This window comes from Sinocyclocheilus grahami, unplaced genomic scaffold (assembly GCF_001515645.1).
Source record: "Sinocyclocheilus grahami isolate Dianchi unplaced genomic scaffold, SAMN03320097.WGS_v1.1 scaffold219.1, whole genome shotgun sequence".
Lineage (NCBI taxonomy): Eukaryota > Metazoa > Chordata > Actinopteri > Cypriniformes > Cyprinidae > Sinocyclocheilus > Sinocyclocheilus grahami.
Genome location: NW_015505398.1, coordinates 1537719 through 1563121, shown reverse-complemented (window position 1 = coordinate 1563121; position 25403 = coordinate 1537719). Strand labels below are relative to the sequence as shown.

Below are 25403 nucleotides of genomic sequence, written 5' to 3'. Positions count from 1 at the left end.
TGTCCTATCCTAACAAACCATACATTAATGTAAATCTTATTTATTCTGCTTTCAGATGATGTCTAAATCTCAATTTCAAAAAACTGACCCTTATGACTGGTTTTGTGGTCGAGGGTCACATGTAGACCTAACTTTGATCACCACATTTCTTCCTTCCTTCATGGATTTTTTTTTAAATGTGCCAAAGCAACCAATGGAACATCAAGAACAGGCTACAGTGCAACAACATGAAAATAATAGTGCTATATATAGTATACGCATATAGGTTTATATGATATAATGAATTATGAAAAATAGTAAAAAGTAAAAACTATTATGCTTGAAATAATTTGCTATTATTATTATTGCTGTGGTTGCTATTGTTCATTTTTTGACTCATGAGATTAATAAAATATATTCTTTAAAAAAAAAATCTAACTTACATATTAAGAGAAATCAATTTGCAATGGGTTTTTTTCATAACTGTAATCACTTGAATCCTATTTGTATTGAAACATATTTTTTCATACATTACTGTCTTTATGTCAAAACTCTGTGACGGTGATTAAGTTGGCATGCCAATTCTTTACCAGAACTCAGAAGACCAGTATCATCCCCTAACTTTAGTGTAAATGAAACTTGCAAAAAGGAAGAATGCAATAAATAAGCTGCATTGTTTAGTCTGTTTTAAAAGAACCCATAACCATTTAATACTATAGTTTACATATGTGTCTCTGGGTTGTCAATATTTAAGGGTGCTTAACTGCACCACACTATAGAAAGTTTGCCATAAAACTAAAAGCAACTGAACATATTCCACAGTACACTAAAACTAACTACAGTGCATATTGATAATGAGTTGATCTTCACAATGAATTCTGTATATATAAATTACAATACGCTTACATAACTTCAGTGATATCTGAAATAGTGATATTCAGTAAAACTATAGAAGTACTTCATAAAGAACAAGAACAGGGGGACATGTATGTCAAATACGTTCATTCAAACATCAACCAATTCAAGAGATTGGAAAAAGAACACCACAAAGCAATTGCCTGTACAGAACAAAGGGCCGCACAGTTTAACATCACTAAGCCAACACAGCTTACAGGTGTACAACATAAGCCATCAAAACAAAACAAAAAACTCCTTCCCTCCAAACTTTCTGAATGAAAGAACGAGATGCATTATCTGTTGGTGATGATGATGACACTCATTATTTATAAGGGCATGCATCCCAAACCTATCACAATACTCATAGTGCCACCTGTTGGTCAAAATAAACAGAAGCGACGAGACAAAACTGCCAAAGCTGCTGCTTGTCGAATTGAACTCCCAACAGAACGGGTTAGTTTATCACCATTGCATTACTGCAAACTACTACTCATACATTTCTGATCTTATTCTAATGTTATTTGTTGTTTTATGTTAACCTCCATTAGTTTACTTTAAATGTTTGCGAATTTGTTGTAATTTTACTCTAAAGTACCACGATGCAAGTCTTAAAATCTTTAACTCTTGCTACATGTTCTTTGTTTTGACCTAGTTTTTATTGTCTTGACTCATAATGTATCCGGTATAATTCGTTTATTTTCTTCTCTGCACGCACTTACTTTATGTTGTGTATTTTAATGTCGTCCAAAACTGGGACTTTTTAAAGTGTTAAAAACAAAATAAGTCTTGGTTCTTGTCTGAACAATAACCCCTCTGATTTCCCATGAGCCTCCGCGCTTCATTCCGCTGTGAGCGTGTCTGAATCAGCACTGATGGAGGTTGTAAATAATCCGAGGTTTTAAAAGGTAAAACTGAGTTTCGCTTTTTTAATCCAAGATGTTTGCTTATGTGTTATCATAACAAAGCCAAATTGAGATTTATTGTGTGATTTGCCGTTTCTCTGCAGCCGCTTGCTATTTGTCTTGCTTTTTTAGCATGTTAGCATCTAGACAGAGCCGACCTGTCTGCTAATGGATTTCGGAGTAATGTGCTAGATCTACGTCGCTGTATGAATGCTTCTGATTTCTTAGCATTAATGCACTTCTTTCATGACTGCATTCTGATTCTACGTATTAGCTAGGAGTAAATGGTAGGAATCTGAGTTAGCATATTAGCCGGTCTGTGTCCGCAGTAACAATCTCGTGTCTGCTAGAGGTGGATCACGGGGTTTGCATCACAATAGTTGGGCTTTTAATCTTAATATTAATAAGTCTGGCTATATCTTTCCCTGTGGGACGCAAAGATAATTTGGTTCTAACACAAAACTTGGTTTGTGGCATTACAGTGATCTGTATAGCACCTTAGTTTTGATGGAGTCTCAAGCTTTAGCTAGCTTTTATTGAGGTGTATTTGTGCTGGGATGTCTAAACCCAGATTATGAGGCAATTTGTGGAGTGTTGGTATAATTTCATTAACCACATAGCCTTGCGCTGATATCTTTGGTTTTCTTTTAGATGTCTGAGCTGTTTATGGAGTGTGAAGAGGAGGAGTTGGAGCCGTGGCAGAAGACAATTCCAGAAATCAATCTGATAGATCTTGAAGATGATGACGATGATGAACCAATATTTGTCGGTGAAATCTGTAGCTCCAAGCCTGCGGCCAACACAAGACAAGGTATGATTGTCTTTTGGGCACACCGTCACTACTCTTCTGGTCCTGTACGTAAGATTGTTTGCTCATTGTTTCTTGTGATCTTCAGGTGCTGTTAACCAACAGAACCGGCGAAACGTCCCGGTTCAAAAACCCTCAATGTTGGCATCATCACAAAAGCCTCCGCAAGCTCCGCCGAACCCCGCAAGTGTTGCTATAGGTCCTACAATCATGGTCAGAGGTGCTGCCCCTTCAGGAGGAAATCCCATCCTCATCCCTATTAACACAACTCTAGGACCTCAAACAGCCCCTCAACCCATCATTATTAACAATCAGGTAACTTCACGTTTCTTCGACTTTCTCAGGTTAAACCTGTGCTTCTTCCCACTCGGGTTACATTTGACATTAGTCATAATAAACATGCATGAATTCAATTTAGATTTATTAATGCGTCTGTTCATAGGCCGAATTCGATGAGGGTACTGAATCTTTATCATTTCACCAGGGTTACATTGTAGCATCACCACAGAATCTCAACAGCAGCACCTCGTTCATCAGCGCTTTGGGGTCACAGTATCCACTAGGAACCACTCTCACGGTTGTGCCAGGTATAATTGTGTCTGTGTAGTTTGTTTTATTCTGTTTATGATTGGAAAGATTTTTAAATGGTTTTGAAAGACATTTATATGATGAAAAATACAGTCAAAACAGCACGATTATTGAATTTTAAAATAACTTTTTTTTTTATTGCAATATATTTTAAAATGTACTTTATTTTTTGTGATGGCGAAGCTGAATTTTGAGCAGACATTTCTCCAGTGTCACATGTTCTTGCATAAATCATTCTAATAGTCTGATTTGCTGCTCAAGAAGCATTTCTTATTACTGTCATCATTGTTGAAAACAGTGCTGCTTAATATTTTGTGGAAATCATGATACTTTTTTCATGATTTGTGATGACTAAAAAGAGTAGCATTTATCTGAAGTAGACAGTTTTTTTTGTTGTAAAATTACAAATATTTTTGCAGTCCCTTTTTTGATTTGTTTATTGTGTCCTTGTTAAATAAGTAATAATTTCTTATAAATGTTCTTATTCTTATTTTTAAAAAATGTGAGTGGTAGTGTATGCTAATTAGTGTATTAGTATGTGAGTTCTTCATTACTTTGTGTTTGTTTCTCAAGCAGCAGGTCAGCAGATATTGCCGCAAGTCACCATCACACCAAAGCCGGGGGTCATTCACAGGCCTCAAGTGCAGCATATCCAGGACAATGTGGTGACCTTGTCCAATGTACGAGCCCCAGCTAACCTTTCTTCTCAGTCCCACACTACTTCAGGATATCTAAACACAACAGGCATCGTTCCAGCAACACTAGCTAAACAAAAAACTTTATCCCTGCAAACTATGAACAGCAAAGGTAAGCCTGTGTGTGGATGGATAAGCTATAACAGTGTATCCACTACTTTTACCAGTAGACCTATTTTCTAGTTTAGTGTTATTTGCTGAAGTGAAAGGATTATAACCAAGGTTTGAATTTGAAATTACCACCCACCCACTATCCTGCCAGATTATAGTTGCCACCCACCCACCATAATTTTTGGATGATTGAGCAACTGCAATTAGACATGACATGGCAACAAAACTGGATTTATTTGTTGTCCATGTACTAAGCTACAATAAAAAAAAATTGCAAAAATACACCAAAATCCCAAGGCCCCTCTCGCTTTTCTGAAAGGTGTGAAGGTTGTGTTTGCGAAAACTTTTTAAAAAGGTTTTTTCTTTGAAGATGAAGACTTGATGGGATGTTTCTTTTTATGACCCACAGATAATGGCACAATGATAAATGTCACAAGCAACAGTGGGTCCAAAGGAGGTAAGCTTGACATGGGTAGGTTTTTGTCCAGTATGTATTGTAGAATTTCCAGAAGCAACAATCTCTGTTCAGCTTTTAATCTTTTTTTCCTTCTTTGACAGCTGGAGATAATGATTTCCCCTTCAAAAAGAATTGTCCCAGGTGTCAGAATGTGTTTGGCTTTCAGCCTTTAAAAAATCATATGAAGGTTGGTATGTTTTACTTTCTTTTTTTTCCCCCCCTGTTTTAGCAACAGCTTTATTGAATGCAGTCAGGCAGCGTTAAATCTCAAGATTAACATAGATGGTTATTACATCAGTAGAGTGTCATTGTCTTCATCGTCCTGCAGCTTGTTTTATGTAGTTATGAGCTGTGTGGGAAGCCAAACACTCCAACTGAACCAAGTAAACGGCAGTGCCACTCATCCACTCTGGTTATGTAGTCTGGTCTGATTTTTTTACTATATGTAACTGTGCATTTTTGTAGCTCATGGAATAATTCACTGCTTAAATGAGATGTCACCTTGTGTAGTGTTTTAAACGAAGAATAAGACATTTTCTTAAAGGGATAATTTAGCCAAAAATGACAATTCTGTAATCAAAAGTCTTTCTAAACTTATAAAACTTGCGTAAATCTTTGGACCATAAATAAAGATCTTTTTAAAATATTCCCATAGTTTTTTTTTCCTCCATCTGTTGAATGTACACACCCAAAATTTTCATACTACAAAAAGTTCATAAAGACATTGTAAAAGTAATCCATACAAATTGAGCAGTTTAATCCATGTCTTCCAATGAGTGATCACTTTATGATGAACAGATTTAATTTAGGCATTTATTAACATATAAACATTGACAACGTACGTACATAGAGCACATCAACTGTGTTAAACAGAATTTTGGTAAAGTGGTAAAAAGAGTTTGTTTGTTTGTTTGAACCTCTGATGATTGACTGACTAACTAGAAAATTAAAAATGGCACTTCATTTTAAAAATGTTGCCACCTCCTGATGTAGAGACAGATATACTTTGATTCCTCAGCTGAAAAGCATTATTGAGATGTTATGCTTTTTTTTCTCCTCCTCTTCAGCTGTGCTGCCCTGAATTATTAGACTCTGTGTTCCCCTCAACATCGAAGTCTGACAAACAAGCCAGTGCACCTAAAGTCTATGAGTCTGACAAAGGCAAACTCATCATGCTGGTTTCAGACTTCTACTACGGGAAATGTGAAGGGGATCCATCTCTGATTCTCAAATTCAAGTCCAACACCACCTTCAAGTGCAACAGCTGTTTAAAAATGCTCAAGAACAATATCAGGTATTTTTTGGAGTCTTAGTTATGCAAAAACCTATTAGGGTACACATTTTTTGAAGTACCATCTTTAATCAGCCAGGTGCAGAGGTGGTTGAAGCTCTATAGACCTTAGTCAGGGTAGCTGCAATTTAGTTTGTCACGAATGAAAACGATTCAAACAGTCCCAGTCATTTAAGTCTGCTTTTTTGTATAATTCTTTTGGTCTGTGAGGGAGCAACATCACGCATGCGGTTTAGATGGAACATTGCTCATGAGAGCCATTAGCTGCAGGAGCCCAGAGATGGAGAGAGCAATAGTTAGAGAAAGAGAGACCCCATCACTGGATTTCCCCTCAGACCCTTGTTCCCTCTAGGGGCCCCAGATGAATAATGAAGGGTAGTTTGGCTGCTATAAGAACTGTTCCTGTGATTAAATAACTTTACTCCGCTACGGCGTGAGAAAAGCCTCAGTAAGCTCCTTTTAATGGGGAGGCGCGTTTGCAGCGCACTCCCAAGTTCTGGCGGCGGGGGTCACAGTTCAGCCGCATAAAAATCCCTATTAGGGGAGCTGAGGTTGCAGAATGTGCTGACTGAAAAATTGGCCGCTCAACGTCAGGGCACCAATGGCAGGTGAGGTAGAGCCTGCACATCACATCATTAAACAAAGAAGCAGCGCAGTATAATTGCTGGTATTATAATGGCTATTATGCACAGTTAGAACATGAACTTTAAGTAGAATATTTGCTAATTTATCTCTTCAAAACCCTTGGGAGCTCAAACACTTCTTGAGTACACACGCACAGGCCTTGCACTGTTCAAAGGTGACTTTTAATGGCGTGTGTTTGTAATTTGGCTAATTATATTTAACTGTGCAGGAGTTTTATTTTGTGTTCCCAAAGGACGCTGAACATTAGCTACTTTAACTTTGGCATTTTCCCTTCCCTTCAGACGTCTTTGATGAATTACGGTTTATGATGAGTTGATAGTTCATGTACTGCTCATTTGTATCTTGAAAATCCAGTATAATCTATAGACAAAGCTGGAGTATGACCCGTTTCAAAAATAGGATGTGAAGTTCGGTTGCAACATCTGAAACTGCGTGATTCTAAAAGGATGTTATGCGTCTATTTTTAGGTGCCTTTTGAAAAGCAAAAGGAAACTCCACTCCTGAGAGAGCAGACACTTTGTAGTGGTTTACCTGTTTGAATGTTGCACATCTGTTTGACATTCACTTCCTCGCACATCAAAGGCTTTCCTGTTTAGTTGTCACACCTTTGTCAACGGCGGTCCCGCTTGTGTCAGACTGAGTTCTCCCAAGACGGCAGCTGTTTGTGGAGCAGAGCATTTACCTTAAAGAGTATCATTAATGTCGCATGTTGCAGGTGTACCCAGTGCCTTCTCACTCTCACCACAAGCTGACTTTTTGGTTGGGAGTGTCACACCTACTGACTGTTTTTTGCAGAAATCTCTACACACACACAGAATAAATAAGAGGTGACAGACTTAATGACTCTGACTTTTCTCTCCAATCATCTGTCACATGAAACTTGCCAAAATAGGTGCATGAGAGCTGCACGAACATAAACATTGTATGTTCATTGGGTTTCATTTCATTGAGTTTCTTGACTCTGTTAATGTGTGTGATTGTTTATCAATTCTTTCAGGGCTTGCTGAAGCTTCAGTGAGAACGTTATTTTCTTATTTTATGAGTAGTCAGAATCGACAAGGTTAATAATTTAGCATTGAGTTGGTCGCTGGGGCTGTTAACAGTAACACCCACTTGCCGAGAGATGGCCGAGGCTCTATATCGTCTCACACATTCAAATAAAAAGCAAAGCTATATAAATTAAACTCATTATTATTATTAGATTTGGCCCTCTTATTCTTCAACGACCATGTAAATGAACACTACAGCTGAGATCAGCTAGTTGTAGTAATTTTGCTCTTACTCATCCCTCTGTTCGTTTTCCTTTCAATCAGGTTCATGAACCACATGAAACATCACCTGGAGTTGGAGAAGCAGAACAGCGAGAGCTGGGAGAGTCACACTACATGTCAACATTGTTACCGACAGTATTCAACTCCTTTTCAACTGCAGTGTCACATAGAGAGTGCACACAGTCCCTTCGAGTCCACCAGTAAGTCACTACATTTCAGTCACAGGGTCTTTTCCTTTTTGAGTAGGTGGTTCTTGGCCAGAATAAAGGCCTTACAACAATATTAGTGTCAACTAGAAGTCTTCTCAGGTCCTAAAATCCATACCCGACCCAAATCACTTCTTACCCGAATCTGACGTGCATAAATTAATTTTTTCAAAAGAAAGACCCGACCCGAGACGGACCCGATGAAGTAAGACCCAAGTTCGACCCGACCCAATGGCATTTATTTTCAAACCCGACTGGACCCGAATGTAAACGGCATTGACGTGTGCACAGCCTGCAGCCCTGCAGTCAGGAAAAATCCCGCTGTCCTGCTGACTGATTTGGCTGCTGCTCCATTACTTTCGTTTATTTATTTACTTATTTATTATTAGGCCTACTTTATATTTTTCCTGCTTGTTGGATACATGTTATTTCTGAGTTCGGCTTTTAATTGTAACCAGTGCATTTAAAAAATAAACATGTTAGTTTGATAAAAATTAAATGGATAGCCTAATAAATTATGGATTTAACAATGTCATTTACCTCATCTCCAGTGAAGGGCTTCTGCACAAAAAAGAAAAGCCCTGCATGAACACGCAACGTAATAAAGCGGGTGGCTTTTCCTGATGGATCTCATATCCATAAGATGAATTTCTGTGTGCGAGGTTGCAAACGTTTGTTCCTTTTATATGCGCGTTTCTTAAAAATGCACTTAACACGAATGCGCAAGTTCGCATCCGGGATAGTTTAAAAGAATTCGGGTCTTATCGGGTCCTATCGGGTCCATTTGGAAAAAAGACATTTATTTTAAAGGACCCGAGGCTGCTAATACCGAACCTGACCCGTGTTCGAGGCACTCGTAGAAGTTTTGGACCCGAACCCTCTCGACCTTGACCTTGGGTTTTTGGATCCAAGTGGACCCATGAAGACCTCTAGTGTCAACACCAATGTTTGTTATTAGTTTGTCATCTTCCGCTTTGAATTATCAAGCTTTTTAAACTCATTGGCTATCAGTGTTTTTATTCTACATCAGATTTAAAAAATGGTTCTGAAGGTGATTCCAACAATATCATTACTCTGTCATTGTTATAATTGTGAGATAGCTATTCTCCCAGTATTAAAATTGTATTATCCTTCGTGTGAACAGGCCTTAAGCCGCAAAAGTGGCCCATCACATCATAATTGTGATTTTTGAACTAAAGTAGGAAGTTTCCTACAGGATTTGAGGTTATGTAAAAATAGTCAGTGATTTTGTACTTGGAATGAGAATATTTCACCAGAGGGAAATAAGTTAATGGTTTAGATATATTATAAGAGTATTGTTATCTTTTCTTTCCCCAGCCAACTGTAAAATATGTGAATTGGCTTTTGAGACGGAGCAAGTGCTTCTGGAGCACATGAGGGACAATCACAAACCTGGAGAGATGCCCTATGCCTGTCAGGTAAAACTTCATCGTTGCTCTGTGTAATTTGTATTTCAAATACTTGGTTCTCACTTTGTTTTTGCTCTCTTAAAGGTTTGCAACTACAGGTCCTCCTTCTTCTCTGATGTGGATAACCATTTCCGCACAGTTCATGAAAACACTAAAGACCTGCTTTGTCCCTTTTGCCTGAAAGTCCTTCGCAGTGGCCATATGTACATGCAACACTACATGAGACATCAAGTGAGTGTGTTACCTTGTGTGTGATTCCATTTGGAAATGGATTTATTGCCGCCTACTTGCTTACTAATTTATACCAAAGACTGTGTACATGAGTCTTTTTGACATGTTCTTGGATAAGACATCATCTGTCTCTTTGTGGATTTGGAGCTCGAGACTTCACTGATCTGAAGTCAGCACAATGTGCAACTCATTTGTGTGCTGCCCCATTGGCTCTCACTCTAAGGTTGGATTGATTTGGTTGTCTGCCGAACACCTTGGTGCAATATATAACAGGCTGACAGTGGCGGCTTACTCTATTCACCTTCCCTGGTTACTCCTTATGGGCTTCTCCCTGGCAACAGCAAACCAGATTAACCACGAGTCAAATCGGCCAACAGCAAGATTTGTAACAAAAACAATAGTGCATGTGGTGGTGGAATGATGCGGATTAGAGACCGCCAAGTTCATGGCATATTCCAGTATAAAAAAGATTATATAAAATTATATTTAAAAAAATTATATTTTATAGATTTTTTAGCAATGATATTAATAAACATCTAAATTAAATTGCTAAATGTAACTTGTGACTTAACTTTGTATGTTATGTATTTTTTTGCTTTTTCTAGAAAAAAGGGATTCAAAGGTGTGGAAAGTGCCGACTAAATTTCCTCACCTATAAGGAAAAAGTAGAACACAAGACACACTTCCATCGAACCTATAGGAAGCCTAGAAAACTTGAAGGATTGCCTCCAGGAACCAAGGTCTGCTTGTAGTTATGAACTATATTAACTATATAATAGAATATACAGTCACAAATGATTTGAGATTAAACTTTTCATTAGCATTATTTAATCCATTTTAGGTGACGATTCGGGCCTCAGTTTCTGGTGCGCAAATGGGTTCTGAAACTTCAAGCAAAGCCTACATCATACCAACAAGTCCTGAAACGACCAAACAACCTGTTAGAATAGCAGCAAACACAACCAAACCAAACGTAAATGGAGGAAAGGCAAAGACGACAAACCAATTCAGCTGGAACCGAAGCAACCAAAATAATGAGCTTAAAAGTTTGAAGTGAGGATTCTTAAGCCCAAAGTATACTTCAGTTTTGATGCGAACGCTTAGCGCATGTGTACAACTGAACACACGAGTGCTCATCAGCACAGGCATCTGTAGTTGTTGCCGCCGTGTTCAGTAGTTTGTTGTTATCGTTCTTCGGTGTCTTCCGTTTCTTTTTTGAATGTGAAGCAGTGGGCCGGGGCAACTAATTTAGGGCTACTGCTAATGATTATTTTTATTGTCGACTAATCTATTGATTGTTTTTCGATTAATCTATTAATTATTTTCTGATCAGTTGATGAATTCTTTAGTTAAACTATCAATAAATAATAACAGTAACATCTGCTATTAATCTTTTAATGTTTTATTCAAACGTTTTCTCATAATACTTTACAAAAAATAAATAATAATAACAACAACAAAGAAAGAAAATAATAACAAGAAATAAAGAAAAATAATAACAAGAAAAGAGAGAAAAATAAGTAATAACAATATATAATTAATAAAAAAGAAGGAAAAAGAAAGAAATAGAAACAGGAAAGAAAGAAAGAATTACAGGGCAGTGATATAATTCAATCAATAGAAATGCACATTATGGCTGCATTCACAGTTACTGTTTGGGACTGACAGCAGTTGCTTACAGGTGAAATGTTTTATTTATTCAGTAGATTAAAACATCTGCTTGAATACATATCTGTATGAATGAACAGCTGAAGTCACAACCGCATTCAGGACACTAGAGCGACAGAATCAAAAATGGTGTCATAACCCCGGGAAGTTTTAGCACAGTTGAGTTGACAGCCCGTTTTTAAATAAATGAACGCAACTCTATGAAGTGATGTTGCCATACTAGCCTTTACCTTCTGCTTTAGAGTCTTGTTTTGTGTTAAACATGACAGAAAAACAGTCTTAAGTAGGGATAACTGCAGGCTCGCGCAATGGGAGTGGCTAAAGCTGCGACGCATCGACGTATTTTCGTAATCGATGACGTCGAAGAATCGTTGCAGCCCTAAACGAATTAGCGCAAAATAATTAAAGGTGCATGTGTGAGCTGAGCATACAGAGTATGCGTGATTAGAAGAATCTGGCTTTGTCTGTACAGTAGGAACATACTACGCTCCTAATGAAATTCACAGCATGCATGCCTAGCGTACACGTAACATCCAAGTATACTTTAGGATTCAGCTGTTGCATTGTGTTGTATTAGAAGTTAAGAGTCACAGCCTATTGTTTTATATTAACAAGTGTTTATTTTTCACAGGCTTCCAAGTGGAGGAAATAGGTGTGTTGAGTGTCTCTCAGAGGTTATGGACCCTTATGTTCATTATCCTTTATTGCTGAGATGCAATATATGCAAGTTCAGATCGAGTTGCCAGAAAGCCTTCAGACATCATATGTTCAGGTCAGGGGAAAACTTGGACGGATGAACAATTCCAAATGAATTTAATCAGATCTATAGATAGTGTTCTGTTCGTCTGCAGGTTTCACAGCAATTCTCCTAAAGTACGGTTTGGGAAAGTGAGGAAGCCTCCACGTGGTTTGCGGTAAGTTTGGATCTAGCTAGTATGTGATGGTTAACTGTGATAGAGGAGTTTATTTGTGTGATACTTGCAGAAAATGAAAGTTATTGTTTCTTCTTTTGTTTAAGGAGTCTAACGCTGGTGTGTCTCAAGTGTGACTTTCTGGCAGACGCTTCTGGCACTGACCAGATGTCCGAGCATTTGCTCAACAGGCCAAACCACTCCTGCCAGGTCATCATGGAGCCAGGTATGATGCCCAACCAACTCATTGCAAAAATATTTTTCTCTTTGTGATGTCAGATTTTCTTACTTGCATACATTTTTTTTATTTCATTTAAGTTACCAATGGAGGATCAGAAATGAACAGGTATGAAAGTTGTTTGTATAATTTTTTTGCTATTTATGAGTTTTCAGTTATTTATTGCATGCAATTAAGTTGTATAAAAGGTTAGGGTTTTCTCTTGCCATTTTAAAATCCCATTGTTGTTAATTGTGAAAACTTGTGTCTGTTTTAAAAAGTCGGTGGTGTTGCTCTCTACTTTCTGGTATGCTCTCATTGTCAAACGCATGATGTATAGGTGTACAATGACACCATATGCTTATTTGTATTTTTGTTAAATGTAGAGGTTAGAGCTGTGAAGAGAGGAGAGTAAAAATAGACTGGGAAGTGTAGCTTGCCTGATTGAGACAAATTACCTTTTCTGATGAAACGGGTGTGAATACAGACCCTCTGGCCTATGAATTGTTTGGAAATATCATTTATTATAAAAAATGATCTCTGTTTTTTTCCATTAGTCTTAATTGGGATGCCTATTAAGTGGTATTCGGGAGACCTTGCTTAAATTAAAACGGGAGTTTTTGCATTAATTAAGGCTGAAGAATATATTCTTATTAATGTGGACCACAAGGAAAAGCTCACACGTTGCTGTGAAAGGCAAGTGGGAGAATATTTGCTTTCTTATTGAAAATAACCCATAAAGAATAAATTCAAAACGGAGGAATCACTACATACTTGGACATCTTCAGAGTCTTTTTTTTTTTTTTTGGTCATGTCTAGTTTGTTAGAACTTACGTTGGTCAGTTGAGTGCCAGTGTGAATTTAATGATATTAAGATTTTCCCCTCAAAAACAAAAAATAAATATTTTTCCTTGCCCCTATTACCATAATGCAAAAAATAAAATCTCTGTAATGCAGAGAAAATAAATAATAAACGTGCGTATTATGATAGTAGTAGTGTTGTAATGTCTTTAATGCAGTGATTTAAATAAGCAAAAATTAAAGTGTATTTTTATCGCTGCAATGACTACGAGTCACAAAAAATATCTCCGCCTTTGTCCAGGAGACAATGTCATGTTTCTCTTTAGAGCTTGATTTGGTGAAGAGCACCCTCTTGTGGTATCATTCTGTGTAGTTCAGTAAACTAGTGATGGGAAGACTCGTTTATGCCAATAGGTTGTTTCAAAAAGTTCTTTTCAAAGAACATGTTAACAAAAAGTTTGTGATTCTGACAAACACCGTTACAGTGAATGTCTGCAGTAATTTCCAGTTTTGCTTTTCAATTTGTATTTAAGTGCTCCACAGTAGAAAGAAACGCAATCAGTTTTCGTTTGACACGAGGGTAAATTACCAATTTTCACAACTATCACACACCTAAAAAATTTTTAATAAAATAAAAATACATTCATGCATATCAAAACAAGTAGTGCAGTATTTATATTTAAAGAAAGATCTCAAACTCACTTAAAGCAATAAATAAAAAAGTAAATATATAGAAACAGGATTTACTTTGCTAGTCTGAGATCTTCCTTTAAAATGTATTCCACTCATTACTAAACTGAAATTTGCCATTCACTGTCAGGGATAACCATAAGCCAATCAGCTTTCAGCATCACTTCAATGTGTCATCAGATCTATAGGCTGGTCAATGAAAAGATCTTAAAACAAGAGCGAATGAATGACAGGTATGCAAATTATCATAAAATAGGGGTGGCTGGAGTTCCTTGCAGAGGCAAGATGATCTGTACAGGGCCCTCCATTTATGAATAAATGTTTTTTATAGCCATAGTCTGTATTTGGCACTGCAAGATTTTTTTTCCCACTGATTTACTTTACACATACGTAAGTGTTGTATTGATGAAGAGATTAATACGCCAGCATTAAGAATTAAGAATAGGATATCATCTGTGTGCCAATTTATCTCGTTACACAGAGCATCTTGGTCTAAACGCACACACTGGCACCACATTACCCAGCTTAAACAAAGTCTTCTTGGAGTAACAAAACAATGCTTGATTAAAATACAGATCATCAAACATACTCATGATCAGGGCCATAGCTAGGGTATGTGGGCCCCCTCTACTGAAATCACATTCCAGGCAGGGGTGGCCCTTGGTTAAAATTGCATTCACCCCCCCAAGTCAAGGGCCCCTACAATCGTCACCATCTTTCTCCCCACTGCCAACAGCCTTGCTCGAGATCACTTTCCAACTTGCAACAAAATGCATGATGCATTTTGCGCTCAAATGTATTGTCACCAAAGTAATCTTGCATTCATAATAGCTACTGTAACAAAGAACCACACAGTGCTAAAAAAACTCAAGAGTTTGTGAGTGATGGGAAACCTGTTTTGTTCATTATAAACTGGACATTTAGCCTAATAGTAGCCTAATTCAAATGCAAGGAGTGACTGATCGTACCCTACGGTTTTACCCATTTACGTCTCTGTTTTACCTTTATACTGATGTTTATGACAAACAAGTGCTTTTTATCCATTTATATTTGCAGCTGATACATAAAAGGGAGCAAGTGAAGATGCGGATCATAGCATAGTGGGGCAAACGACTTGCTATTATCAATCACAACTGACCACTCAATCAAGATTTTACACTAATAATAAAAAAATAATTTATACATTTCTGATCCAGGCCATAATTCGCTAGTTGTAGGGCCTGACATTTGAGCAAAACTGCATTTTCTCTACACTAAAAGCACAGAGAGAAAAAATGCTCATCAAGCCTAAAGTAAAGTTTTCGCTCCATCAGTCAAAATTCTCAATTCAAGTCTGTCAGCTAAACCAAGTTATTGAAGAGATTCCATAAACACACACACACACCGCGAAAGAACAAAAGCAACTTTATAAATATAGTCAGTGTGAGTGTTTTGTTTCATTTTAATTACATCAAAAAACGTTATTTATTCAATTGTTGTAAAATATTATTTATGAACGTATATTATATGACTTTTATATGAAACCATTAGCGGAAATGACGTCAATTTCAACATGGCGACGCACACATGCTCCTCTGTGTACACATAACGCTTTACCGTAACCTTGCAACTGTCAACTGCTGGTTTGCGAAACTGATGAGTATAATGAATATAATTTGGACGCGTAATTGTGAAAAATGTCACTACTGTCTCGACTGAAGTTATCGTGAAATAATAGAATGACTCCTCTTGACTACTGCGTGCTTATGTTAATCGAGGAGTGACGGTTTCGTGTTTGCTAGCTGTTAAAGACCTTACATTAAAGGATGTGGAACCTAAACTATTTACAATTCATAGATCTGGGACGTCTGCTGTCTCAAAGACTTTGTAGCAACTGCATCGCACGTCTTCGTCAATGTGACGGCAGCCATAGAAGAGGCTTGTTTCTGTTAAGCAGGAATACATCTTTTGTAACTCAAATACAATCTGCTTCAAAATCACCCTGGAGAGTTTTGTTCTTTGGAAGTGATGATTTTGCATTGGAATCATTGAAACGGCTTCATGTTTCTCGGTAATGATATCCAGTTTGTTATTGCATTACTACTATCTGTGCTAATAAACATACTGCATTATTCATGCGACTAGTTTGCTTTTCATTTTGTAGAGATGACACAAAAGCTGGAGTCATAGGTTCACTTGAGGTCGTGACGCTGTCCAGAGATGCTCCAGTCAGAAAGTATGCAGAGCAGCACAGACTTCCTCTTCACCACTGGCCAGATGTGGACTTAAGTGCACAGTTTGATGTTGGTGTGGTGGTGTCATTTGGCTGTTTAATCAAGGAGAACATCATCAACAAAATGCCATAGTAAGTCATTAGAATTCAGGGAAAAGCATGACTAATGCAATGACTGCATGGGTCCTGTACCATTTGTGTCTGTAGTCATCGTGTGCTTTTTGAAATGTTTTAACATGCCCTCAGCCCATTATAGACCATAATTTGATAGTTTTTTTGTCTCTCAGCGGGATCCTGAATGTGCACCCTAGTCTGTTGCCACGCTGGCGGGGTCCTGCTCCAATCTTTCATACGATTCTACATGGTGACAGTGTCACGGGAGTGACTATCATGCAAATAAGACCTAAAAGGTAAATGAAATGTTAAGGGCAGGATCAATATGAAATTCTCTTTCAATTATCAAGTCTTTTATATTTATGGTTTGTATTTTATATTGTAGATTTGATGTGGGCCCCATTCTTCAGCAAGAGCTGTACGAGGTTCCAAAGAACTGCACTGCTGATGAGCTCGGGGCCACTTTAGCAGTTGTGGGTTCAAAAATGGTAACTTACCCCCTCCTCTTAACACATTTTACACCTGTAATCAAAAGTTTCTTGTGTATATCATTTGTAGAATTTTTTTTTTGATTTTTTATTTTTTTTTTATTGATGAAGAGATTAATACGCCAGCATTAAGAATCAAGAATAGGATATCATCTGTGTGCCAATTTATCTCGTTGTACAGAGCATCTTGGTCTAAACGCACACACTGGCACCACATTACCCAGCTTAAACAAAGTCTTCTTGGAGTAACAAAACAATGCTTGATTAAAATAGAGATCATCAAACATACTCATGATCAGGGCCATAGCTAGGGTATGTGGGCCCCCTCTACTGAAATCACATTCCAGGCAGGGGTGGCCCTTGGTTAAAATCATGGGTTGGTTTAAAAGGGGTTATGTATCAATACTCGAAACCACGATCAGCAATGCAGCGATTGGCTGGTGGCAAGACAGCAATGTAATGACATCATATAATTAAAAAAGACACCTGACGAAAAACTTGACAAATTTCTGGACTTTTATAAGGACACAGCCAAGCGAACAAAACTACATAAATGTTATAATAGATAAATGAAATGTGCACTGTTTTTATTTTATTTAAATTTTTTACATGATTCCCAGTTATTTAAATTCACGATTTCTAGTATTTGTACACGCTTTAAATTTTTATTTCAATGTTGTAATTCGCAGTTCATTTAATTTTATCTTTGAAATGTAATTTGTTACGTGACAGCATTAATTCAAGTTTCTTAAGGGTCAAGATCAAATTATCTACATCTCCTGCGCTCCATCAACCCACTCCCATAATAGCTGTCATCACTCAAATTAATGCACGACTCAGATTAACTGTAACAATTATAAAGTAATTATTTTATCATGAATAAATCTTTCAATGAGTAAAACTGGCTGTGTCTATAGTATTATAGACTACACAACATTATTATATATTTTTTGATAATAATAATTTTATAAATTATTGTCCCTGGATCAGTAGGGTAGTCTTGTAATAAAGTAGCAGTGGCTGGGACAGATTTTAAGTGTCAATTCTGCTTAAAAAGATGCAATCTATTCCTGTTTACATGAAATAAGCCTGCTCCTGAGCAGGTTTAAGCTTATGAACCTGTTGCTATGACAGCAACTCTGGGATGAGCTTCGAAGAACCAACCAATCCAAGATCATGCAATAGCTGTCATCACTCAAATTAATGCACGACTCAGATTAACTGTAACAATTATAAAGTAATTATTTTATCATGAATAAATCTTTCAATGAGTAAAACTGGCTGTGTCTATAGTATTATAGACTACACAACATTATTATATATTTTTTGATAATAATAATTTTATAAATTATTGTCCCTGGATCAGTAGGGTAGTCTTGTAATAAAGTAGCAGTGGCTGGGACAGATTTTAAGTGTCAATTCTGCTTAAAAAGATGCAATCTATTCCTGTTTACATGAAATAAGCCTGCTCCTGAGCAGGTTTAAGCTTATGAACCTGTTGCTATGACAGCAACTCCGGGATGAGCTTCGAAGAACCAACCAATCCAAGATCATGCAAGTATCAAATCCAGCTAACTGAGTTAGCGACGTACGAAGAACGGGCCCCTGTTTTCAACATTGATAATAATAATAAATGTTTCTGGAAAACCAAATCAGCATATTAGTAGGATTCCTGAAGGATCATGTGTCACTGAAGAGTGGAGTAATGACTGCGAAAAATTCAGCTTTGCCATCACAGGAATGATAATATTTTAAAAAATATATTAAAATAGAAAAGTCATTTTAAATTGTAATAATATTTCACAATATTACTGTTTTTACTGTCTTTATTTTTTTAAATAAAAAATGCAATCTTGGCAAGCAAAAGAGACTTTTTTTTCAAAAGCATTTAAAAATCTTCTTGAACTTTTGAATGGTAATGTACATTGCATTCATGAAATACACTTCCTCGATTCTTGCATTCCCTTAAAAACAAACCCATGACCTTGGTGTTGCTAGTGCCATTATCTACTGTTTGAACTACAGTAATACTCCATAATATTACAGCAACACTTTGAGCTACAGGAACGATTAATTAATTTATAAATTAATTGTCAATGGATTTGCTTATGCACTACACGTTAACACTATCTGGCATGAAATCAAAAGTTTCATTCACTTGAGTTGTTTTAAAACTTCTGTCTCATTGTTAAATCAACAGTTGATGGACACTCTAAAACATCTACCAGAAAGGATAGCAAGCAGAAAGGAGCAGCCTAAGGAGGGAGCATCATTTGGTAAGTGTGTTCTTTAGGTAATGACCAAAACACAAGAGTCAGCAAATTCTGAAGCAATGAAGTGAGAATAATGTAAAAACAGATAAACTACATTTAATACAACATCTACATTACTGCCTTCAGCCCCTAAAATCAGTTCTAGAATGGCATGGATAATATGGGAAGAGCACAGCTGTGACTACATTGATCGATTGTTTCGAGCTATTGGATCTCGGGTAGGAATAAAGGGATCCTACGAAATGTACATTTACTTCAGTTATGCTTTAAACAACATTAAACACAGTGTTTGTTTTTTTTCAATCAGATTCCTTTGAAAACAATGTGGATGGACAATCCCATCAAACTCCTGGACTTTGTTGGCAAATGCAATGTGTCGTTTACAGGTAAACAGAGTTGGTTAGTTGGTGATTTTATGGTATTGGCTGTGACTGATTGACTAAGGGCATCTTCACACCTTGCTAATGACCCAATGAACCAAGCTGTATCATAGTTCACAATGGGAAATGTGTTACATTAAAAGCAGCAGTCTTAATTTTGTGGGTGCACAAATTACTTATCACACTTGAAAACCAAAGAGCTTTATCTAAAACACTGTCTTCATCTAAAAAATGTCACCGTTTTTTTTTCTGAAACAGGTGCATTGCAATCTTAATCATTTATCTTGATGGATGATCCCAGATAGGACAGTTTTATGCACATGTGACTTGCAAAAACAGATTGTGGGTAAACTGTGAAATGTTGCATTCTGAAAGTGTACTGAACCAAGGAAATAATGCAACATTGTAACGTTTTAGGTCCCTGTTTCGGAACAAAGCAAACATTCTGCAATCTGCAGGTCTGAAAGTGTCCTAACTACGTTTGTCCACTGGAAAAAGTGATCTCACTTTCATGTTTCTTTGCAGCTGCTCCTTATTTATCTTCAGTGCCAGGGTCTGTCCATTATCAGAAAGAATCCAATACTCTACTCGTCCGCTGCAAGGTATGCACATGGAGTTAAGAAATGTTAAAACATACACAAGTCCATTAGCACAGATGAAAATGCTCACTAACAATCAAACTGCTAGAGGCCTGCCATTTTGAAGGTGTGGATGTACAATGTACAGTGAAGTTTTCCCTTTCAGCTATTCCCATCTTTTTAATGATCACAGTACTCACTCTGATCTGCTGTCAATCCTCTGCTCTCCGGTTTCTATAGAAAATGATCTGAAAGCACCACTTATGATGCACTCACTTTGTCCGTATTTTAGTATAACACTGTAATAGAATTTATATACTGTCATAATATTGATCAATACTTTGCATTTAGCTTTTATATTTTTTTGTTTTATTTTAAGTTTTAGAAATAATGCGCTTATTGCTATTTAAACTTTTATTTCAGTTTTCAGTTAGTTGCCAAGGCAACATTTCAAGTTTGAATTTTATTTCAGCCTAATTTCTATCAAAAATGATTTTAATGGTTTTAGCTTTAGTTTACTAAAACAATGTGTGTACCAGATGTACTTTATATTATGCTGTATTTCATATTTCAGTTCTAAATTGTATCAGTGTTGATATCAGAAGAACAGTGTTGTTTTTAACATTTGCTGCACAGTTCATGTTGTCTTTCGTTACTTTTCTTTTTTTTAGGATGGATGGGTTGGATTCAAAGCAGTGAATTTCAAGAAAAGGCTGTCAGCATCAGATTTCTTTAATGGTTATCTCCATCAGAGCGTGCTGAAGAAATCTCCCTCCACAAACAGCTGTCTGTTCCAGAGTTATAAAGAGACTCATTTACCTGGAGGACACAACAATAACATGCTACTGCGGAATAACACTTCGTTGTGACACCTGACTTTATCACAATCATGAATAATAACATATAATCACATGAACTGTCATGCCATTGAAAACATGTAGCCTGTTTTAAGACAATGTTGTATTTAATAGTGGACTGTATGTTTGCAGATCTCTGCACATTTGTATAGCCGTGACATACATGGATGTGAATGCAATAAAATTATTTTGGAGATGTCAATTTAAATGGTTGTTTTGTTTGATCTAGATTTACTGACCAGCTACACACGAATTCATCATGATTATTTGTTTTTGATCTAAAATATTACACCGTTTTAGCAAGAGAAAACGCTGAGTCCCGCTGCTGCCACATAAGTCCCGCCCTGCTTTCGCCTCATTCGTTAGTCGCGGCTGTCTGTCTGCAAATCCTGCTCTCTCATTGGCTGAAAGCATTGTGTAGTTTGCGTCAGATGTAACGTTTGGTTTCATTTACAACCTGTCAAATCCGAGGACAGCTGTGAAACGGTCGACACCGCCTCGCGTATCACGTAGTAAGTCATCACTACAAAATGCCGTATATGTCCGTATTTTTGCATGAAACCAAAGAGCTTTAATATTGCCCAAACTAAGTTTAATTAGCTTCCGTTGTCATTCAGTTCTCATAATAGCTGAAGAAAAGTGTCTTGTTTACGTTGAGCTAACGAGTAGCCGTATTGCTAGCTAGCGAGCCTACACAGCCACATCACGACTTCTCTTAAATATTTATAAATGGAAAGCGGCAAGAAATTAAATGAATTCTATTTATTCCCCGTGGTACTGTTTAGGGTTTCGTTAGGCTTGTTTGTGTTCTGTTCGTTTGCTCATGTTATAATTGGAAAGTCAGTGCAGTGTTCATTGGTATAGAGATTTAAAACTGTTGCCTAGTAACCTGATACGTAGATTGTGCTGTCACAGTTACACGTGTAATACTATGGCTTTAGACATTAGTCAAACACGCTTTATGTGTAATGTAAAATGTCATAGACGATGACTTTCCTCATAAACTGATCAACATACGTGCCAGCTTTAGTTATCAGTAGTTGCATAGACAGTATATAACGTGTTCTGTGAGAATGCAGCTAATGCATGGCTTATGGCCAAGATGTGTTAGAAGTTCCTCGAGCAATTGAACAGGTGTAAATAGGGGATTTTAAGCGTCTAATACTTCTGAACGTCTAATACTTTGTGCAGCAGAAGGATAATCGAGTTAAGTATGGAACCAGCTTTACCCAAAATAACATCTGTGCTAAGAATGGATTCAAACTGTGGTCAAAGGGAAATAATAACTGAATTGTTTCAGCTTATTTGCTCTCAAAGAATTTGTCTTCATTTTATTGAATTTTTTTCAAGTATCTCTGATAAATGTCTTTGGAAAAGTGAACGCTTATAGTTTGGGGCTTACAGTGTTACAATCTAGATTTAAAACTCTTCTTCTCAGTCTTGTATTCTTGATATGAGGTTTCTCAGGCTTAAATCTAATTAGTTTACAGGATAATTAAACTGTTCAGGCTTGCTACCACCTTCATTGTGTTGGTTGATGTATAAAAAAAAAAAAAAAAGAGAGGGGGGGTTCAATCTTCAACTGGCTGGCAGGATAACAGTTTCCTCCAGTCAGACTTTTTAAGCTATGAGTATGCCTATGCGTTCCCCACCACTCCTGCTGCAAGGAAATGCATAATTTTATTATTGTGAATATGTTCTTTTGAATGTATTTTTAATATAATATAGGTTTAAGGAGGTTTAATTAGTAGTCTAATGGCTGTGATCGCGATTGGTGGGTTACTGATGCCGCTTCCATCCAGCCAGCTGCCAGTTTAACGACTCTTACTGCAGTGAAATTAATTGTTTTATTATTATTAATGTATTCTTATGAATGTACTCTTTTATATCATAGGCGTATACAGGGCTCGACGCTTACTTTTCTTTTTAGGAGCACTTGTGCTCCTAACTTAAAAAATTTAGGAGCACGTTCAAAATTTTAGGAGCACCTTCTAATCAATAATCCAAAATGTTATCAAAAAGTAGCCTTCCCATTACGAGGTAATATTTGACTCCTCTAACTTTATTAAAAGTATGTCATCTTTTGTCAAATTCTTAAATTATATTTTATATGATCCCGACTGGTGGGTTGCCTACTTTTCAGTCTAGCCAGCTGCTATTGAGCTGCGAGTTTAACGCATTCCATATGACTCTCACTACAGTTTAATTCATTGTTTTATTATTATTAATGCATTCGTTTGAATCTATTACTTTATATGATTGACGTTTAAGGAAGATTCATCCCGATTAAAGCCGTCAAATTGCCATGATCCCGACTGGTGGGTTACTGACACTTTAGTCTAGCCAGCTGCTATGAAGCTGCCAGTATAACACGTTCTCTACCACTCCCGTTGCAAGAAAATTAATTATTTTATTATTATGTATAGGCTATATTCATATGAATCTATCATTTTATATGATATACGTTTGAGGGAGGTTTATCCCAATTAAAGGGGTCAAATAACTGTTATCCTGACTGGTGGGTTACTGACACTTTAGTCTAGCCAGCTGCTATGAAGCTGCCAGTATAACACGTTCTCTACCACTCTCTCTGCAAGGAAATATATTATTTTATGATTATTAATATATTATTATAAGTCTAGTTTTTTAAACTGTGGATATTTTAGGGAGGTTTATCACAAATAAAGTGTTCAAATGGCCGTGATCCAGACTGGCAGGTTATTGCCGTTTGCACTGGCTGCTCAATCGACCAGCCGCAAGAGCGCTCCGAGTTTAACGCGTTCCCTACCATTGTCTCTGCAATTAACTATATTATTTTATGATTATTAATATATTATTATAAGTCTAGTTTTTTAAACTGTGGATATTTTAGGGAGGTTTATCACAAATAAAGTGTTCAAATGACCGTGATCCCGACTGGTGGGTTACTGCCGCTTCAGTGCAGCCAGTCACTTTCAGCTCCGAATTGAACGGGTTCCATATCACTCCATAAAACATAGAATATGTAAACTAATAAAGTCATATGAACAGATGTACAATAATTTTTATTATTATTATTCCTGTATAGAGTGGAAGGAGAGCAACATAAATCTGCCATAAATCAATGGTTCCTGACAGTGGACTTCCAGCCGCCAGGCAGCCAACCACTGGCAGATCATGTGACCTGACAGAATCAGACTGCCAGCTGCCAGTGGTCACTGGTGCTGCTAATCAGTTAGGGATTGAACCCCTAATGGAGTTTAAGTTGGCTTTCTTTTATAGAATTATTAAAAAGCATTGCAGTTTGTCCTGTTGTCGCTGAAATTACTTAATGAGAAAGATTCATGTTATTGGGATAATTCACGTTTTAATAGGCATTTTTATGCTTTACATTATTGCGTAACAAATGTTATTACATAACATAAATCGTAAAATCGTCACAACTAGTGGCAGTATCCATACAAATTATAATGATTTCCTTGGAATGAGAGGCAGCAGCGGCTGGCTGGTTGGTTGACCGTCCAGCGAAGCATCAGTAAGCACATTCATTTGACTGCTTTTATTGGGGGGAAAAAACGAAAACGTCAATCATACAAAATAATAAGAATATAGTCATAATAAAAAAAAATGTATTTCCTTGCAGTGAGAGTGATATGGAACGCGTTATACAAGCAGCTCAGCAGTGGCTGGCTGGTTGAGCATCCAGAGAAGAGTCAGTAAGCAACCAGTCGTGATCATGTTCATTTGACTGCTTTAATTGGGATAAACCCACCTAAAACGTCAATCATACAAAAGAATAGAGTCATAAGAATATATTTATAATATTAAAATAATGTATTTTCATTAGGGATGCACGATATATCGGCCACCATATCGGTATCGGCCGATAAATGCTCATTTTTTCTGTTATCGGTATCGGCCTGATAAGAAAATTTGGCCGATATCTTAAAGCCGATAAATAATGCATTATTTCCTTCAGAGACACTTCAGATGCGCGCTGTTCGTTTGCAGCCTTTTGTGCAATTGTACGTTGTAATATTGTGTTTATTTGATGTATATCTGATTTATCTCATATAGAATGCGTTTGGTTAAGTTAAAAGAGCGCTTCAGTTTACCGGTGATCATCTTTAGCTCAGCGCACGCAGCTCAAACAGCAGTGCACAACATTAATAACTATGATTGGGAATGTCGTGTATATAAAATTCTAATGAGAACATTATTATAATAAAACGTTGTGAATTCTTTGGGTTTAGTTGCCGTGTTTCAGCGCGTTGATATGGGAAGAGCACATCCACAACAGGATCACACATTCTGACAAATTAAAAGACTAGACCCATAAGAATATATTAATAATCATAAAATAATATATTTCTTTGTAGAGAGAGTGGTAGAGAACGCGTTAAACTCGGAGCACTCTTGCAGCTATCTGACTGAGCCGCCAGTGGAAGCAACAATAACCAAACAAGTTGGGATCACGGTTAGTTAAACACTTTAATCGCGCTAGAATCCTCTAAAACATCAATCATGTAAAAGTAAAGAACTGAACAGGTTCACAATAAGAAATTGCACAAAACACAAAATCTGCCGAAAATTTATGGTTGCTGAAACTTGTTAAGGCATACTGCCAGCGGTAGGCTTTATACTCGCAGTTTAACCATGGCTGGCTGGATTGAGCCGTTAGTGGAAGCGACAATCAGCTGGCAGTTGGGATCACGGCCATTTGG

The 25403-nt window shown here is 37.0% G+C and overlaps 3 protein-coding genes across 9 annotated transcripts in view; all 3 read left to right on the top strand.

Annotated features, from left to right (window-relative positions):
* Positions 1-1212: 1212 nt before the first annotated feature.
* LOC107596497 (zinc finger protein 280D-like) lies at positions 1213-12976 on the top strand. The gene is made up of 18 exons (XM_016287244.1): positions 1213-1329; positions 2430-2589; positions 2675-2901; positions 3071-3173; positions 3748-3981; positions 4390-4452; positions 4539-4624; positions 5505-5731; positions 7687-7844; positions 9189-9289; positions 9365-9511; positions 10117-10251; positions 10353-10564; positions 11811-11951; positions 12031-12093; positions 12198-12316; positions 12409-12436; positions 12865-12976. The coding sequence occupies exons 1-18, from the start codon at positions 1213-1215 to the stop codon at positions 12884-12886; spliced, it is 2343 nt and encodes a 780-aa protein (XP_016142730.1). The 3' UTR covers positions 12887-12976.
* Positions 12977-15344: 2368 nt separating this feature from the next.
* mtfmt (mitochondrial methionyl-tRNA formyltransferase) lies at positions 15345-20896 on the top strand. The gene is made up of 9 exons (XM_016287171.1): positions 15345-15848; positions 15942-16142; positions 16298-16420; positions 16510-16612; positions 18813-18888; positions 19012-19103; positions 19193-19271; positions 19791-19867; positions 20515-20896. Exons 1-9 carry the CDS (start codon positions 15604-15606, stop codon positions 20710-20712), a joined length of 1194 nt encoding a protein of 397 aa, XP_016142657.1. The 5' UTR covers positions 15345-15603; the 3' UTR covers positions 20713-20896.
* Positions 20897-21149: 253 nt separating this feature from the next.
* Positions 21150-25403, top strand: part of LOC107596413 (inositol hexakisphosphate and diphosphoinositol-pentakisphosphate kinase 2-like) — a 39342-nt gene continuing 35088 nt past the window's right edge. For all 7 annotated transcript variants that reach the window (XR_001610358.1, XM_016287140.1, XM_016287137.1 and 4 more), the window contains exon 1: positions 21150-21212. The gene's annotated coding sequence lies outside the window, so the exon portion shown is untranslated. The remainder of the gene's footprint in view (positions 21213-25403) is intronic.

Bases quoted from the DNA above. Each gene is read 5' to 3' on its own strand.
- LOC107596497 (XM_016287244.1), top strand. From the start codon at position 1,213: ATGCATCCCAAACCTATCACAATACTCATAGTGCCACCTGTTGGTCAA. The intron at 2,902-3,070 runs GTAACTTCACGT...TCATTTCACCAG, and splicing joins CCATCATTATTAACAATCAG to GGTTACATTGTAGCATCACC. The intron at 11,952-12,030 runs GTCAGGGGAAAA...GTTCGTCTGCAG, and splicing joins TTCAGACATCATATGTTCAG to GTTTCACAGCAATTCTCCTA.
- mtfmt (XM_016287171.1), top strand. From the start codon at position 15,604: ATGTGGAACCTAAACTATTTACAATTCATAGATCTGGGACGTCTGCTG. The intron at 16,143-16,297 runs GTAAGTCATTAG...TTTGTCTCTCAG, and splicing joins ATCATCAACAAAATGCCATA to CGGGATCCTGAATGTGCACC. The intron at 18,889-19,011 runs GTAAGTGTGTTC...TACTGCCTTCAG, and splicing joins TAAGGAGGGAGCATCATTTG to CCCCTAAAATCAGTTCTAGA.